Source organism: Glycine max, chromosome 16 (assembly GCF_000004515.6).
Source record: "Glycine max cultivar Williams 82 chromosome 16, Glycine_max_v4.0, whole genome shotgun sequence".
Classification (NCBI taxonomy): domain Eukaryota; kingdom Viridiplantae; phylum Streptophyta; class Magnoliopsida; order Fabales; family Fabaceae; genus Glycine; species Glycine max.
The window spans coordinates 25,819,599-25,835,210 of NC_038252.2; the positions used below are offsets into that span (position 1 = coordinate 25,819,599).

At 27.9% G+C, this 15,612-nt stretch overlaps 1 protein-coding gene across 5 annotated transcripts; it reads left to right on the plus strand.

Annotated features, from left to right (window-relative positions):
• The first annotated feature begins 3,654 nt into the window (after nucleotides 1-3,654).
• Nucleotides 3,655-11,954, plus strand: LOC100817605 (protein PIN-LIKES 3). 5 transcript variants are annotated; one of them, XM_006599205.4, is made up of 11 exons: nucleotides 3,655-3,805; nucleotides 3,982-4,151; nucleotides 4,288-4,367; nucleotides 4,511-4,635; nucleotides 5,602-5,723; nucleotides 6,147-6,371; nucleotides 6,871-6,963; nucleotides 7,261-7,361; nucleotides 8,378-8,430; nucleotides 9,832-10,017; nucleotides 11,682-11,954. In XM_006599205.4, exons 2-11 carry the CDS (start codon nucleotides 4,017-4,019, stop codon nucleotides 11,804-11,806), a joined length of 1,245 nt encoding a protein of 414 aa, XP_006599268.1. In that variant the 5' UTR covers nucleotides 3,655-3,805; nucleotides 3,982-4,016; the 3' UTR covers nucleotides 11,807-11,954. The 5 variants fall into 5 exon arrangements, with proteins under 5 accessions (XP_006599268.1, XP_014624479.1, XP_006599267.1 ...); XM_014768993.3 differs by having other exon boundaries at nucleotides 3,678-3,816; XM_006599204.4 differs by having other exon boundaries at nucleotides 3,685-3,895.
• Nucleotides 11,955-15,612: the final 3,658 nt, after the last annotated feature.

The following is a 15,612-nucleotide window of genomic DNA, read 5'->3' on the forward strand; positions in this document are numbered from 1 at the left end:
ATGTGAGCACTGACGGGTCTCGTGGACCACCAGGGAATCCCTCTGCAGCATCATCACCATCTGACCCCTCACCACTATCAGCACCCTGTGCGTCCGCACGCATCTCAGGTGCCTCCGTAGGCTGCTCAGGGACATCATCAGTCATGTCAGCGACGTCCTCAGCCATATCACGTCCCTCCGTAGTCATCTGATGAACGCGTAGCCTACGGGCTGAGGCCGTAGGCCTACGCCTCTCAGGAACATCGCCAGCATCCTCCTCAGCAGGTCTATCTCTGCCTACAACTCTATCTATGGCACGACCTAAACCTCGTGTTCTGGCCATGATCTGTAAATCATGTCGAACACGTATTTTTTTCGGTCAAAATATACACAATTTTCTTTATAAAAAAACAACTTTATTTATAAATAAATAAGACTAACTTAAATCAAATTATTTTAAAACATACACAACCTAATTTTAAAAAAAAATTAAACAACTTCATTTATAAAAAAACAACTAATGTAAAAAAAAAATTATTAATAAACATGCACAACTTAATTTTAAAAAAAAAAAATTAAACAACTTCATTTATAAAAAAAAAAACACAACTAATATAAAAATAATTCATTACTAAACATCCACAACTTAATTTTTAAAAAAAAATTAAACAACTTCATTTATAAAAAAAAACACAACTAATGTAAAAAATAATAATTAGTAAACATCCAACTCTTAATTTAAAAAAAAAAAATAAGAAACTTCATTTCTAAAAAAAACACAACTAAATTACTTAGTAAACATCCACAAGTTAATTTTTTTTATAAAAAAAAATAAACAACTTCATTTATAAAAAAAAAAAACACAACTAATATAAAAATAATTCATTACTAAACATCCACAACTTAATTTTTAAAAAAAAATTAAACAACTTCATTTATAAAAAAAAACACAACTAATGTAAAAAAAATTAATTAGTAAACATCCAACTCTTAATTTTAAAAAAAAAATAAGAAACTTCATTTCTAAAAAAAAACACAACTAAATTACTTAGTAAACATCCACAAGTTAATTTTTTTAAAAAAAAAAATAAACAACTTCATTTATAAAAAAAACACAACTAATATAAAAATAATTCATTACTAAACATCCACAACTTAATTTTAAAAAAAATTAAACAACTAATGTAAAAAAAAATATTTAGTAAACATCCACAATTTTTTTAGAAAATAAAATACTTCATTTGTAATAAAACAAATAATTTACAAATTAATATTTAGTAAAAATACACAATTTAAATTATAAAAAAAACATCACATCAAAAACCCAAACCTCATTTTTCATAAAATCTAAAAAACAAAATAACCAAAATAAATACAATAATTCATTTTATAAAAAAAAAACAAAACAATTTTTGTTTAAAAAAATTAAAAAAAAAATAAAATAAAAAGCAAAAAACAAAAAAACCACTTTCGGAAGAAGTGGTTCTTCCGGAAAGGTCTTCCGGAAATTTGAAAGTTCTTCTGGAATTCTTCCGGATGAACCACTTCTTCCGGAAAGTTCCCGGAAGAACCTTTTCCGGGAGTCTTTCGGAAGACGTTTGGTTACTTCCGGAAGAACACTTCTTCCGGAAACTTTCCGGAAAAGGTTCTTCCGGAACTTCCGGAAGAACCCCTAACGGGTCTTCCGAAAGACTCTGTCGTCAGCCATTTCCCCATTTTTTCCGGCGTCTCCTGCTCTCGTCTTCTACCCTAAGGTTCCCCTAACCTAAGGTTCTTCTAACCTACCCTAAATGCTACAACTACAGTGCATAATAAAAGCAAAGGGAAGATTTGGGACACCTACCTCGAACGGAAATGGCGTCCAACCAAAAAAGCAGCAGCTGGGCTCGCGGTGGAGGAGAAGGCTCGCGGAAGAGGTAAGCAAAGGAAGAAAAGCAGAAGAAAGAAGAAGTGGCTGAGTGATTCCGAGAGAAGAGAAGAAAACTATTTAAATATTTTAAACTTTTTTAATGAAGGGTAAAATGGTAGTTTCAATAAATTGCTGGGTGCACCAGCAATATTGCTGGGTGCACCTAGCAACTCCCTACACTATGCTGCTACTTAATATGATCGTGGACCCATGCACGTGAATTTATTAAATTCTGATGGACTCATCTATCTAATCTATGTATCCAATAGAACATAAATGAAACAATTACGCCACTGTAGTAGATTTCTCAAAACTGCTACCTAACACCTTTATGGCTACTTCCCACATGAAAATCATTCTGAATTGAATAACAAAAAATCACTGTGAAGAAACTTTTAGGTGATCTTAAATTATTATTTATTTATTTATGATCTTGATTAATTTTATGTGACCTGCTTGCAGGAATGGATCCAAAAGTTAATCATAGGGGCAGAAAAAATATTAATTAAATTTTAAAAGTATACTTCAAACAAGTCTAAAATAAACACCATATAAACAAGCACTAACCTGATTTTAGGACTAAGGTAGCAAGTTAAACACTAAACAAATTCATCTACAAGAGTACAAGACCATACAACAACAACAAATCATCAATATATTGTTTTGAATATAAAAAAAATGTAAAATAATTTCTAAGCTAATATCATCTTGATAAATTTTATTAATCTGTAAAAAAAATAGTGGAGAGAAATAAAGTTACATTTATCTTCTTATCCTCATAAAAATAAGCACAGATTATAACAAATAGCAAAGAATAATGTTGGGTATTGAAAATTAAATGGTCGTCAGACACTACTAAACTTGCACAAATTAAGCCAAAATCTAACTATATATCTAAGAATGGAAAAAAAAATCGATAAGTGTAATGTGAAATCTAAAGATGTGAAAGGAAGTGTCAAGCTTTAAAACGTTACCATAAAGGAACAATAACAGAGCAAGGAAGGAGCAAATCTAAAGCAACTTGCTATGTGTTAGTTTCTCTTGTATTATACAATATTTTAATATATATTGAAAAAGAAGAGCTACACATCTACATGTTAAGTACGCTGTGAGTTCCTGCACATGCTACTATAATAGATATTGCTACATTATACCTACAGAACATTTTATATTGTAATATTAATATAGTTAGATAATATATATTCATTAGTTTTGAAAGGGGTTGAAGTCCATGTTTGTCCTGTAAATCCGGTGACTTGTATTTAAGTTATTTTAAATTTTAGATAAAATAATTTTTTAAGCAAGATAAAATAATGACTAACACTTAATAACATATCATGTAAAATTTGTAAATGTTGGTTGAGACTATAAACTAGTTAGTTGTCGATCACTTAACTTGACCCATAATTTTAACTAAGTGGCGGATTCATTCATTGAGTTGTGTGACAATTCCCTCACAAAGTAAATTTTTACTTAAATATATTAAATAAATATTTTTTTGTCTTCATCAAAAAATAGATGTTATTCTCACAAGATAATTTTTTTAATAAAATAAACATAAATAATTATAAAAGATAAAATAGAAAATAAACTAATATTAATTTTAGTCATTTTATATTTTTTATTTTTTATTATCATTTTTAATAAAAATTTATATAATTTTGTGTTTGAGAAAATATCATGATATTTCCCGTTAAAAATATTGCCGGTCGACGACTGATTTTAAGTTTATGGTTTCGTTTATATATTGGTCACGTGACGTCGTGACCAAATCAAATCTTCGTTGTTTTACTACGACTTTTTCTCTTATTTATACAATTTTTTTATTCGTGGATGCAATGAGTATCTTGTGATTCCGGAACAGCTCTGTTTGCTCTTCACTTTTACCTTCATGAACGCGTACAGTCATTGTCAAAGGTCTCCTTGTCGTACGACGATGCTACAAAATCATTTTGTTTTCCAATATCTGTTTTTTTCTTGCATTATTTATTTTGGATCTTAGGAGTAGTAAGTAAACACAGCACCTCAGGTTTTTTATTTTGGCAGATATACATGTTTTTTGTTACACAAATATTTTGTATCTTTGCTTGAAGGATAAGCATAATAGGTTATTTGAAGATTTGGTGTAATGGGGTTCATTCAGCTGCTTTCTGTTGCCTCTTTCCCGGTGATAAAAGTGTTGCTGGTTACTGCAATTGGCTTGTTTCTTGCACTGGATGACATATCAATATTGGGAGAAGATTCAAGGAAGAAAGTGAATCAGGTTATAAATTAATAAAAAACTTCGTACCCCATTGCCCAGAGGCTCTTCGCTACTTGAAAAACTTTTTTTCTTTTGTTTTGTTTTAACTTTTTTCCCTTGTGCATAGTTTCTGAAAATGATGCTCTTTCTGTGACAGCTTGTGTTTTATGTGTTTAATCCGTCGCTTGTGGGTAGCAATCTGGCCAAAACGATAACTTTTGAGAGTATTGTTCAGTTGTGAGTATTGATTTGTAATCTTTATGTGTGGAGGAGCATTTGGTAATTAAACTGTGCTTCTGATTTGAGGATTGGTTTGTTTGTACTAATTCTTATTATACTATTAAGAGCTTTTGTGACATTTTCTTTTTGTTGTGGTTTAGGTGGTTCATGCCGTTGAATATTCTTTGCACATTCATACTAGGCTCGGCCTTGGGATGGATTTTGATTAAAATGACAAGGCCTCCGAAACACATGGAAGGTTTAATCTTGGGTTGCTGTTCTGCTGGTATACACTCCTTCTCAGCACTAATAATTAAATGCAGCAAACCATACATGTAATCTGCAATTATGCATAACTTAGTAAACACAGACTTTTAATTCATTTTTTCAATGGTAGGTTTGAGAAATTTTATTATTTTAAGGCTCCTAGTCTCTGTCAGGTACGGATGGTGCACAAAAAGAGAGACACGGGTCTAAGTGAGACCCTTTTGTCTTTCCTTATTCTACGGTTCAGCAACCGGAGAGGGAATGGAGAAATAATTATATGGTCCGGGACTATGTGGTCTGATCAATTTTCGCGTAACTTTTTCTTTCATATATTGAAAGATGTGATTATGTGTTATGTGGAGATTGATAAGAACCACATGGTCCTGTATCTTGTTTTGGACCATGTAATAATTTCTCAAGAGAAAGACACAAGGTCTAATTGGGACTCATTTGACTTTCTCTCCTTGCTGCACCATCCTGCAAGTGGAGTGGATCCACATCCAATCATCAAGATGAAAATGCTGCTTCATAGTCCGTCTTTCTTACATTCTTACTCTTGGAGCTCATATGTATATATGAATAATACAGTTACCCTGAGACTGCAGAATCAATCTTGTCACCTGCAGATTTCTATTGATTCAGAATTTTTTGTCCTCTGCCTAAGTCTAGGCTTTCTCTGTACTTTTCTGCAGATTCTAAAATATTAAAAAGAAAAAAGGATTATCCTGTGAAACCATGTTAATGTCATGTAGGAGTTCACATGAGTTTGATGCCACCCAAAATTCAGACTGATCATAGTTATGTGCTTATTTTACCCACAAAAATTGTACTTGAACTAAGAAAAAGAAACATCCTGCAATTTTCGTGTCCTGCTGCCTGCATTACATTTGAAATGTATTGTTTTTAATAGTGCTTCAAATTTTTGCATCATTAGCTGATTGATGCATCTTATGGTTGATCTCATATTTTAGATTGATATGAACAGGAAATTTAGGGAACTTGCTTATAGTCATTATTCCAGCTATATGTAAAGAGAGTGGCAATCCTTTTGGAGACTCTGATGTCTGCTATCAATATGGGATGGCTTATGCTGCACTTTCTATGGCGGTATGATGTTTAACTTTGAAGTTGCAAGTGCATATAGTGTGCACTTACACAAGAAAATAATTTGGCTAAAATACTTTTAAATCCATAATTTTAGTTTTCTCATTTTAAAATAGAGATATTTTAATATTTTAGTTTTAGAAAATCACTCATTTTGGTCTAATTTTCAATTTGTTTTATTTTTTATTTTAGTTCAATTAAACCCTAGTCTTAATATATTTATTTAAGTTACTATCAATAAATGGTTTAATAAATTAAAATGTAAGAAAAATTGAAGATTGGACTAAAATTACAGATTTTTAAAAATTGAGAAACTAAATGTTTTTTTTTTAAAATGGTGTACCAACATTACTAATTAGACAAAATAAAGTAACTTTAGCCTAATAAATTTAATTGGCTATAGCTAATTCTATGTTTATTTTTTAGATTGGAGCAGTTTTTATATGGTCATATGTTTACAACATCATGAGGATTTCCTCTAGTAGAATTCAAAAAGAAGACAATACAGGCAATGGCATTAACATATTGAAGGCTTCAGCGGAAGCATCAGAGTCACGCACAGACAATTTTTCAGAAACACTTAATCCTACAAAAGACGCCACGGATGATGCATATACCTTATTGCTTCCTCATGCAAAACCAGAGGAAAAAGTGAGGCTTGCTACAAACTTCCCTTTTTTAAAAATATATCATTTACTGAATAGATTCCCTTTTCAAGGATTTTTTAACTAGCAATTGCATTTTAAAAAGTCAAGGAGAAATGGGTAGCTTATATATAATACTCGAGAAATGTTATTAACATACTTCATGTGAATCCTAACAAAGAATCTAAGCACACACTCAAATTATTTAGTGGAGCTCACATAAATTTTTCTTAATAATAGTGTGTTGAAACAATATGCCAAAAGTTTAGTTGTTAGCATAACCAGTTTGGCAAGTGTATAACATACCATGAGTTCAAATAGAAGCTTGACAACAAAATTAGCGCTTCAAGTATCTTTAGAAATTTCGCTTTTACTATTTCAATTTATTTAATTACTTTTACGCATATCATGATTGATCTGCATCTTTATGCTAAAGAATTTACCTAATTTACTGTTAATCCATGATGCCATATATTATGACAATAATGCGTTGGTGTTTTTTCCAGGTTTCAATCTCAAGAAAAATTAAGCACCACTTGGGGGTGATTTCAAGCAACTTAAATTTCAAAGCCATGTTTGCGCCATCAACACTTGGAGCCGTATGATAGAGTGTTCATTTCCTTGGAATCAACTTTCTATCATGTTTTCCTTGTTTACCATTCACTTAATATTTGTTTCATACTAAGTAACAGAGAATTTTATAATGTAAAAACATGGGGGTGCATGAATTGGTTTGATGCCTTTGGACATTTACTTTGCTAAAACTCACTAGGTCTCATGCATTGCCTCATTAGAAACTCTACATTATTCTATTTTTGTTAGTAGTAATTAAGGATGTTGGATCTAGACATTAATAATCATGTTTTTGTTTTGCTAAATGTGTTTTTTTTTCGCAGATTGCCGGATTTATCATTGGTGTAATCTCCCCAATGCGTAATTTCATTATAGGAAGTAGTGCTCCGCTTCATGTGGTTGAAGAATCTGTGTTCATGTTGGGGTATGCATCTCAAAAGTTATTTTAAGCAGTGAATGTTTGAATTAAAGTTGAAAGAATTGAAAAGTATTTTTGCTCTAGAAATAATTATTTTTTCATTTGATGTATTAGAATTGTTTTGTTATGTATTTTAACCTGAATGTACTTTCTTAATTTTAATCTAAACATAGCATAATTTTCTAGTTACAAAAGATGCGAAACCAAAAATTTTGTGGACTTATTTTGACTACAAAATTCCTGTTATTGTTTGCCATGATAGCTACTCACTTGTTTTTATCATTACCTCACAAATTTCCCACTTGTTATTATCATTATCATACAAATTTGAAACCTTGAAAGTTTGCCGGTAAAAAGAATTCATGCGCTAATCTTATAATAACAATCATTTTGTCAAAAAAAGAGTTATAACAGTCATATGCATGTATCGGTGCTAAAAATAAATTGTCGCTTGCTTATTATGTTTGTGCACGTCTCAAAAGTTCACAGACTTTTAATTTGCTCGTTTTGTGCAGACATTGACTTTTTTTATTAATAGTATAATTTGTTGAATAAAAATTAAATGTAACATTATAATTGTAATTTATGTAATTTTTTGAGATTTTTAAATTTTTTTTGAACAATTGTGCTTTTAATTTTAATTTATTTTAATGTTATTAAAATAATTTTTCAACAATTAAATTAAATTTTCTTAAGTATCATTTTGCTTTACTTTTAATATTTTTACAGAAATATAGGCTATGTAAAGAAACTATGCAAAACAGTGTTTTCGATGGAAGGATGTAACTAAAGTCTCAATTTAAATGTACAAATGAATTGGTGCTATGGATACACGAATGAAAGAGATAAAGTTATCAATAGCAGCCATAACAAAATTGAAATGCACGAGATGCTTATTAATTAACATTAATATGACACATGTGTATGACTGTAATTAAACGTTGTAATTAGTATTTTCGGTTTTGTCATTATTCTTCGGGTCCTCAATTGAAGATATCTAATTAACTTTCATTTCTATCCAGTGATGCAGCTGTCCCCACTCTCACTCTTATAATGGGAGCAAACCTACTTAAAGGTAAACTTTTATCTTAAGATTAATTTATTAACATATTATTTTTAACTTATTTATTGTTGATCAAAGTTTATTGAAAATTGTGAATTTTAAAATCAAACTTATTAAATTATAAATTATTCAATTTTTTTCTAATTTCTAAGAAATTTCAGTTAATAATAAAAATAAATTATAATTTTGGTCCTTTATAATTTTAAATTCGTAATTCTAGTTTTCCTATTTTTAAATTAAGATACATAGTTCTCATATTTTTTATAATAAATAATTTTAATTGAGTTGATTTAATATGAAATATTGGTGTGTGATGCTTATATAGGATCTTGACATGATGTAACAATAAGTTAAATAAAGTAAAAAATAAAAAGAATCTTAATAAGAGTGATAATCTTTTATTTAAAGATAAAATAATAAATCGTTAAGATATTTTTATTCAATTAACTTTATAAATAATAAATATTATTTTGTATGTATTATTAGTCAAACTTATTAATTTTTTAATTATAAAAATTTATAAATTAAAATAAAAACATTTAATATTTAAATATATTTAACATTTAATTTTACATGTATTTATTTCTATTATATTTTAATATATATATATATATATATATATATATATATATATATATATATATATATATTTCTGTTTTTATTATAATTTTAAGAAAATTACATAAAATAAAATATAGATTATTTAAAAAATATATAATTTATAAAATTATGTAAATTTAAAATAATATTCAAATAATCTAAAAATAAAAAAAAATTATTATTTTTATAATTAAAATAAAAATTTGTAATTTTTATATATAAAAATAAATTTACATAATTTTTATAAATTATATATGTAACTTTCTTGACTTATATAATTTCTATTAAAAAATTATATACTAAATAATTTTTAATAGTTAAAACGAAAATATTAACATGTAATTTTCCTAAAAATTTAATATTAAAATTTTATTAATTTATATAATTAGAATAAAAATAATACACATAATTTATATAATTTACCTATTAATTTATTCGATTATATTAATTTAAATAATTAGAGTAAAAATATTTGCATATTAAAATAAATATTTAGAAATAGGGGACTAGATTAACGGTCAAAGTTAATATTTGATTTTAATAATCAACTAACGGAAGTAAGGATCAAAATTGATTATTTAAAAAATAATAAGAAAATAAAATGTTTTTAATTAAAAATTAGAGAATCAAAATCACAAATTTAAATTATAAAAGATTAAAATTACAATTTAATCTAATAAAAAAATCAATACTGAGTATTAGAAAATTAGAAGACATGGTGTTAACATTTTGCTAATTGTAGTTTTAAAGTGGAGTACTGTATACTTTGGTGATTTGTTTATTAAAGAAAAGAATTATGGGTAAACGGGCCAGGTTTGAAAGGATCAACTACTCCAGTGTGGACCGTTGTGGGAATTGTAGCTGTTCGCTATATTTTCCTGCCTCTTTTGGGCGTTGCAGTTGTCAAAGGGGCCATACACTTTAGTTTGGTGCATTCAGATGCCTTGTATCAGTTCGTGCTTCTACTTCAATATGCACTTCCGCCTGCCATGAATATAGGTACCTGACTCTAGTTTTTAACTACTCTAGTATAATGAGCCACCACCAAGAACATGCTTTTAATAGTAATTAGGATTTTAGTCTCTCTCTCAAATTTCAAAATATTCCACAAGTTTTTATTCTTTAGTTTGCTTATCAAACTAATATTCGATTCGGAGGTTAATTATACTAAAAATTTATTTTCTTTTTAAGGATATATTATGTGATGATCGAATATGTTCTTCCACAAATTTAACCTAAAGTTGTCAAATGAACTATATTCATTAAATCCACCACAAGAAACATGATTATTTATATGTTAACATTTTTATTACAAGTATAATGCTGGTCAACAATAAGAAATTATTATTAATATAACTTTTAAAATAATTTTTATAAAAATTAATAAATTTAATGTATATTATGATATGTGATTTAATGATAATAGGTTAAATTACTCATTTAGTCCCTATAATTTCATGATTTTTACCTTTTTAGTTCATATAGTTTGAAAGTGATTTTTTTAGTCCAGTTTACACTTTAATTCTATTTTAGTCCTGTAGTTTAAAAGTGTTCTTTTTAGTTTCTATACTTTACATTTTAATTCTCTTCTAGTTCCTGTAATTTGAAAACTATAAGGACTAAAAAAGTAACAATCATGAAATTATGGGAACTAAAAAGACTATTTTCAAAACTACAAAAAAGACCATTTTTAAACTATAGAGACTAAAAAAGTAAGAATTATGAAATTATAGGGATCAAATGAGTAATTTAACCATGATAATATAAAAGATTGAGTGAACAGCTATTTTCTCTTTTGTTTGGTATAATTCTTATAAAGGTTCCCTTGAATAGAAAGTATGACATGTTAAATAAAAAGTAATACGTAAACCATTTAATAGAACTAATGCTGATTTTATTCGATTATAAAAGGAGTGATGAACAAAAAATAATGATGTGTTGGTAGAATTTCTGAATTTATAATTACTTCATGCTAACTACTAACTAATTTGGTTAGTATCTAAATATCATGTCATTTTATAATTACCCAGAGTTTTGTTTCACTTCTAAGACGTATACCAAAATAAGAGTAAATCATATCAAAAAATTACTTTTAAAAAAAATTACTTGTGGATAGAGAATTTTAATTAAGGAAAGTAATTTATTAGAGAATTTGAATTTCTGAAATTTAGAATTCATTGTTTGAATGCTTTTTATGAAGAATTTAAAATTTTGGAATTTCAATTTCCTTTTAAAAGGTGAAAAATTGAAATTCTCTTATTGCAGTTTTCTTCAAGAAATACCGTCTGAGTTCTTAAAATATCGATCGAGTGTGAGCATAGAGGAACACGTATAACTAGCACACCAATCATATCTTTTCTTTTTTTCATTCATTTTTTTTATCCTTATAATTTTAATTTTTTTTATCCAAACATAAAATTTTAAAAATAAAAAAATTTCAATTAAAGTATTTAAAATTCTTAAAATTTAAAATTTTTTAAAATTTTAAATTTCTCCGTCCAAACACACTCTTAGAATTTGGATGGACAAAGGTTAAAGAAGCCATTCCTTCGTTGCTTTAACAGGGAACCACTTTTCTTTTGTTTCAACTGTTTTCACATTAGAAATTCGTTAGTCTTGGTATTCATAATAAACCCAATTTTGTTCTCACTTTAATTTTTCAGGCACCATTGCTCAATTGTTCGGAGCTGGCGAAAGTGAATGTTCTGTGATCATGCTTTGGACATATATTTTGGCGGCAGTAGCAGTTACCCTTTGGTCAACTTTCTTCATGTGGCTAGTGTTATGATTTTATTAATATTGCTATTGTCATTATATTTTTTTATTTGAGTATTTTATTATCTAAAACCCACGTAAGATCTCAATTGACTACTTAAGTGGATAGTAAAATCTGTTAAACACCTAAAATTTCATTAGAAATAAATAAATTTTAAGAACTCTTTCGTGACTTAGCCTTAGAGCAATAAGTATGGGTGATGCTAATACAAAATCAAATAAAATTATTTGTTATCATTATTTAATAAATTAAATCAAAGAAGGATTGGAAAAGCATGCAAGTAAAAGAGTGAAAATAATATATATATATATATATATATATATATATATATATATATATATATATATATATATATATATATAAAAAGTATCATATGAAAAAAATTTAATCAAACAAAAAATCAAATATTTTAAAGATTTAATTTACGTTAAGATCGTTACCACAACAATTACTATCATTTTTGTAACCACCACGACCATGATCATTATCATTGTCAACATGGTCATTGCCGTTGGTGATGATAACTGATAACAGTGATAACAGTGGTGATCATGTTGGTAACAACAACAGTGATCATGACGATGATCAACACGATGGTAGTAGCGAAAGCAGTGAGGGTCATGTTGGTAGCATTGACGATGATCATAGCGACAATCATGATGGTAGTAGCAGCAATTATGTTGGTGGCGACAATGATGGTTATGATGATGATGATCATGGAGGTAGTTGTGATAACAATTTTAACATAAATTAAATCTTTAAAATATTCAATTTTATGTTTGGTGAATCTTATAGAGATTTTATTATTAAATTATGTTTTAATTTGAATTTAAAATGATTTAATCTTAATATTTCATTTGAATATAACAGATGAGAATATTTTATTTTCAGATAAGAGAATCATTTTCTCTCTTCTGTATATATATATATAAGAGAGTAGGGATCATATTATTTCAAGAGTAACTATTTGAACTACTTTTCATCTTCATCATTTATTTTTATTAAAATCTAACAAATAAAGATTAATTACTTGTTAGAATAGAATTTAAGAAAATGAATGATATGGTGAGAATATGGAATAAAAGACTTGCTCCTTATTTTCAGTATTTATTTTTTTGAAATCTAATCAAGTGATTTGTAACTAGCTTTTTTGACATGAGTGATGCACATGATAATTAGAGAATTTAAGTATTTTTGTTTGAATTTTATTTTTCTTAAGTATAAAATAGACATAAAATTTCTATTAAAGATTATGCCATTTTTTTAGTTGAGTTTTTATTTTTCCATGATTAAATGTCTCAATTTATATTTCTGGAATGTCATGATTAAATGGCTAAATTTATATTTCTGAAAGCAAAAACATGATGAAATAAACCTTATGTGTTATATTTTTTTAAAATAAATACTTGAATATAAGAATGCTCTAAAAAAATCACACACAAACTTTTCATAATAATCTGAAAATTAAAATACCACGTAGTAAAAAAAATGTTTTTTTAAAAAATTATTTCAAGAAATTAAAAATAATTTAAATTATTTTTAAATTAAAACAAAAAAATAAATTCAACTAAACACACACTCAGTTGACAAATGGCACACCTTGTTATGTGTTATTCATGGGTACACGATCCTAATTCAATACAAAATCACCATTCAACAATCACATAATTAATATAAATAGTTATTATAAGGTTAGAACGATAATAAATACGATTATGAGAAGAAAAAAAATGTTCATATACACCGTGAGTGTAAATACACTTTACTCAGACAATCAATCACATTTCTATAAATTATCACGTCATTTATTAGTGTTTTAATTAAGTAAAAAAAAAGAAAGATAAACACGACATTGTTACCACGTTCGTATGCAGTTGAGTTTTACAACGCCGTTACCTCGGTCACTCAGAAGGCCTCCAACACAGTGAAAGCAAACATTTAATCAAAGGCAAAGAGCAGTGTTTTTTTTTTTTTTTTGGATTTAAAAACACAAACCACGTTACTCATGACATTCGTGGTTCTCTTGCGTTGCACCTTCTTGAGTTACATCAGCGCCTCTACCTCCGAAAACCATTCTCATCATATTCTGTGGGAAATAATATCAAACAAGTGGCGGGCAATATGTTTGTGGAAATCATCGGGAAGTTTAAAAGTGAGAGATCCAATTTTTGATGCAGAGGGAAAATAACAAGCAGAATACATCAACAAATGCCAATTACTTTATGAAAATTCAAATCTTCTGAAGTTATTGCCAATTTTGTCAATGGAGATAAAATTCAAGTGAAGATTTTGCCTACGGGTAGCAAGATTAATTATGCAGGGACATTCTGAATTCAGAAATATAGAAATGTATAGTCTAGCGAATTATGGAAAGGCAGACGCAACTGCAGCGTAGAGAGGCTAAAAAGCAGTGTGGTTTTTTTGTTTTTGCGAGATGGTAATTTGTAAAATTGTGATGGATTGCATGTGTAAAACCCCTTTAACATATTATGTATTATTGATTTTAACATAACAATACCAAAAATTAACATAACAATAATATTATAGAAATAAAAAATGCAAATATATACATAAATTTACAATAGTTTTTATTAAGATATTAAAAGATAAAGGGAAAAATATGTTTGGATCTCTATAAAATTTTAAAAAATTATTAATTTCATCCTTATAAAATTTTCTGTATTAAGTTGATTGTTTCCATTGCTGTAAAAATGAAACATGCTAGCTCTCTTTGGTGTCTCTATTAGATTGTTCTCTATGTATCTAACAGATTTAATTATTTTATATCTTTATCTTATCAGAAAATACTAAAATTCAATGTTATTTCATCTTCCTCCCGAATCTCATTGGAAAGTGTGAGAATTGCCCATGAAGTAATGAAAAATTACAATTTTTGGGAATGTTTATCCGCCAAAAATTGTTTAATTTATTTTAGAGGATTTTAACCACCATGAATTATTTAATTCATTTATAATCAAATTACATGTATAATTTTATTAGTCATGTCAGATTACCATTTAACGATCTTATTACTAAGAACTCCGGTAAAAATATATTTTATTTTTATAAAAACCAAATTAATATAAAAAATTTGTAAAAATAAAATTAATACTTTCAAATTTTACATAAAATCTCAAACATATTTGTACTGGAAACAAATAAACAATAGCTTGGACTTCGATACCAAATATAGTTTGGGTGATGCTAGGTGCACCAGCATTATTGCTTGTGCACCCAGCAATTTTTGGTAATTCCAGAATTACCCCTACATCTTCTTCTTCCTTTATTAAGTTGGTTTTATTGTTTATGTCATTTGCGTGTGCTTCACTTTCTGCTCTCTTGGGTTTTCCCGTTGAGTGAGGTGCCGCTTGGGTGGAGGTGAAAGTGTTACCGGTCGGTGGTGATTGTTGCGGTGATTGGTTCGTTGTCGAAGGTACGCTGGTTGTTATTGCTGGTTTCCCGTTGAGTGAGTTGATCTGTATGTTGAATTTAAAGATACAGATTACATGATCCATATATTTTATACGAATCATGTTATCTGTATGTTTAATTTCAACATACGGATCAACTGATCCGTTGAACCATATGGATCAACTGATCTGTATGGCTTATACGGATCAACTGATTCGTATAAACCTTACGGATCAACTGATCTGTATGGCTTATACGGATCAACTGATTCGTATAAACCTTACGGATCAACTGATCCATATGGTTTATACAGATTTTTAAATTTGCATAAATTGTTTATAAGTGTATTTGAAATAATTCGTATGTAGATTGATATAGGATTTTTGGTTTTTAATATATATGGTTAT

Bases quoted from the DNA above. Each gene is read 5' to 3' on its own strand.
- LOC100817605 (XM_006599205.4), top strand. From the start codon at position 4,017: ATGGGGTTCATTCAGCTGCTTTCTGTTGCCTCTTTCCCGGTGATAAAA. The intron at 4,152-4,287 runs GTTATAAATTAA...TTTCTGTGACAG, and splicing joins CAAGGAAGAAAGTGAATCAG to CTTGTGTTTTATGTGTTTAA. The intron at 6,372-6,870 runs GTGAGGCTTGCT...TGTTTTTTCCAG, and splicing joins ATGCAAAACCAGAGGAAAAA to GTTTCAATCTCAAGAAAAAT.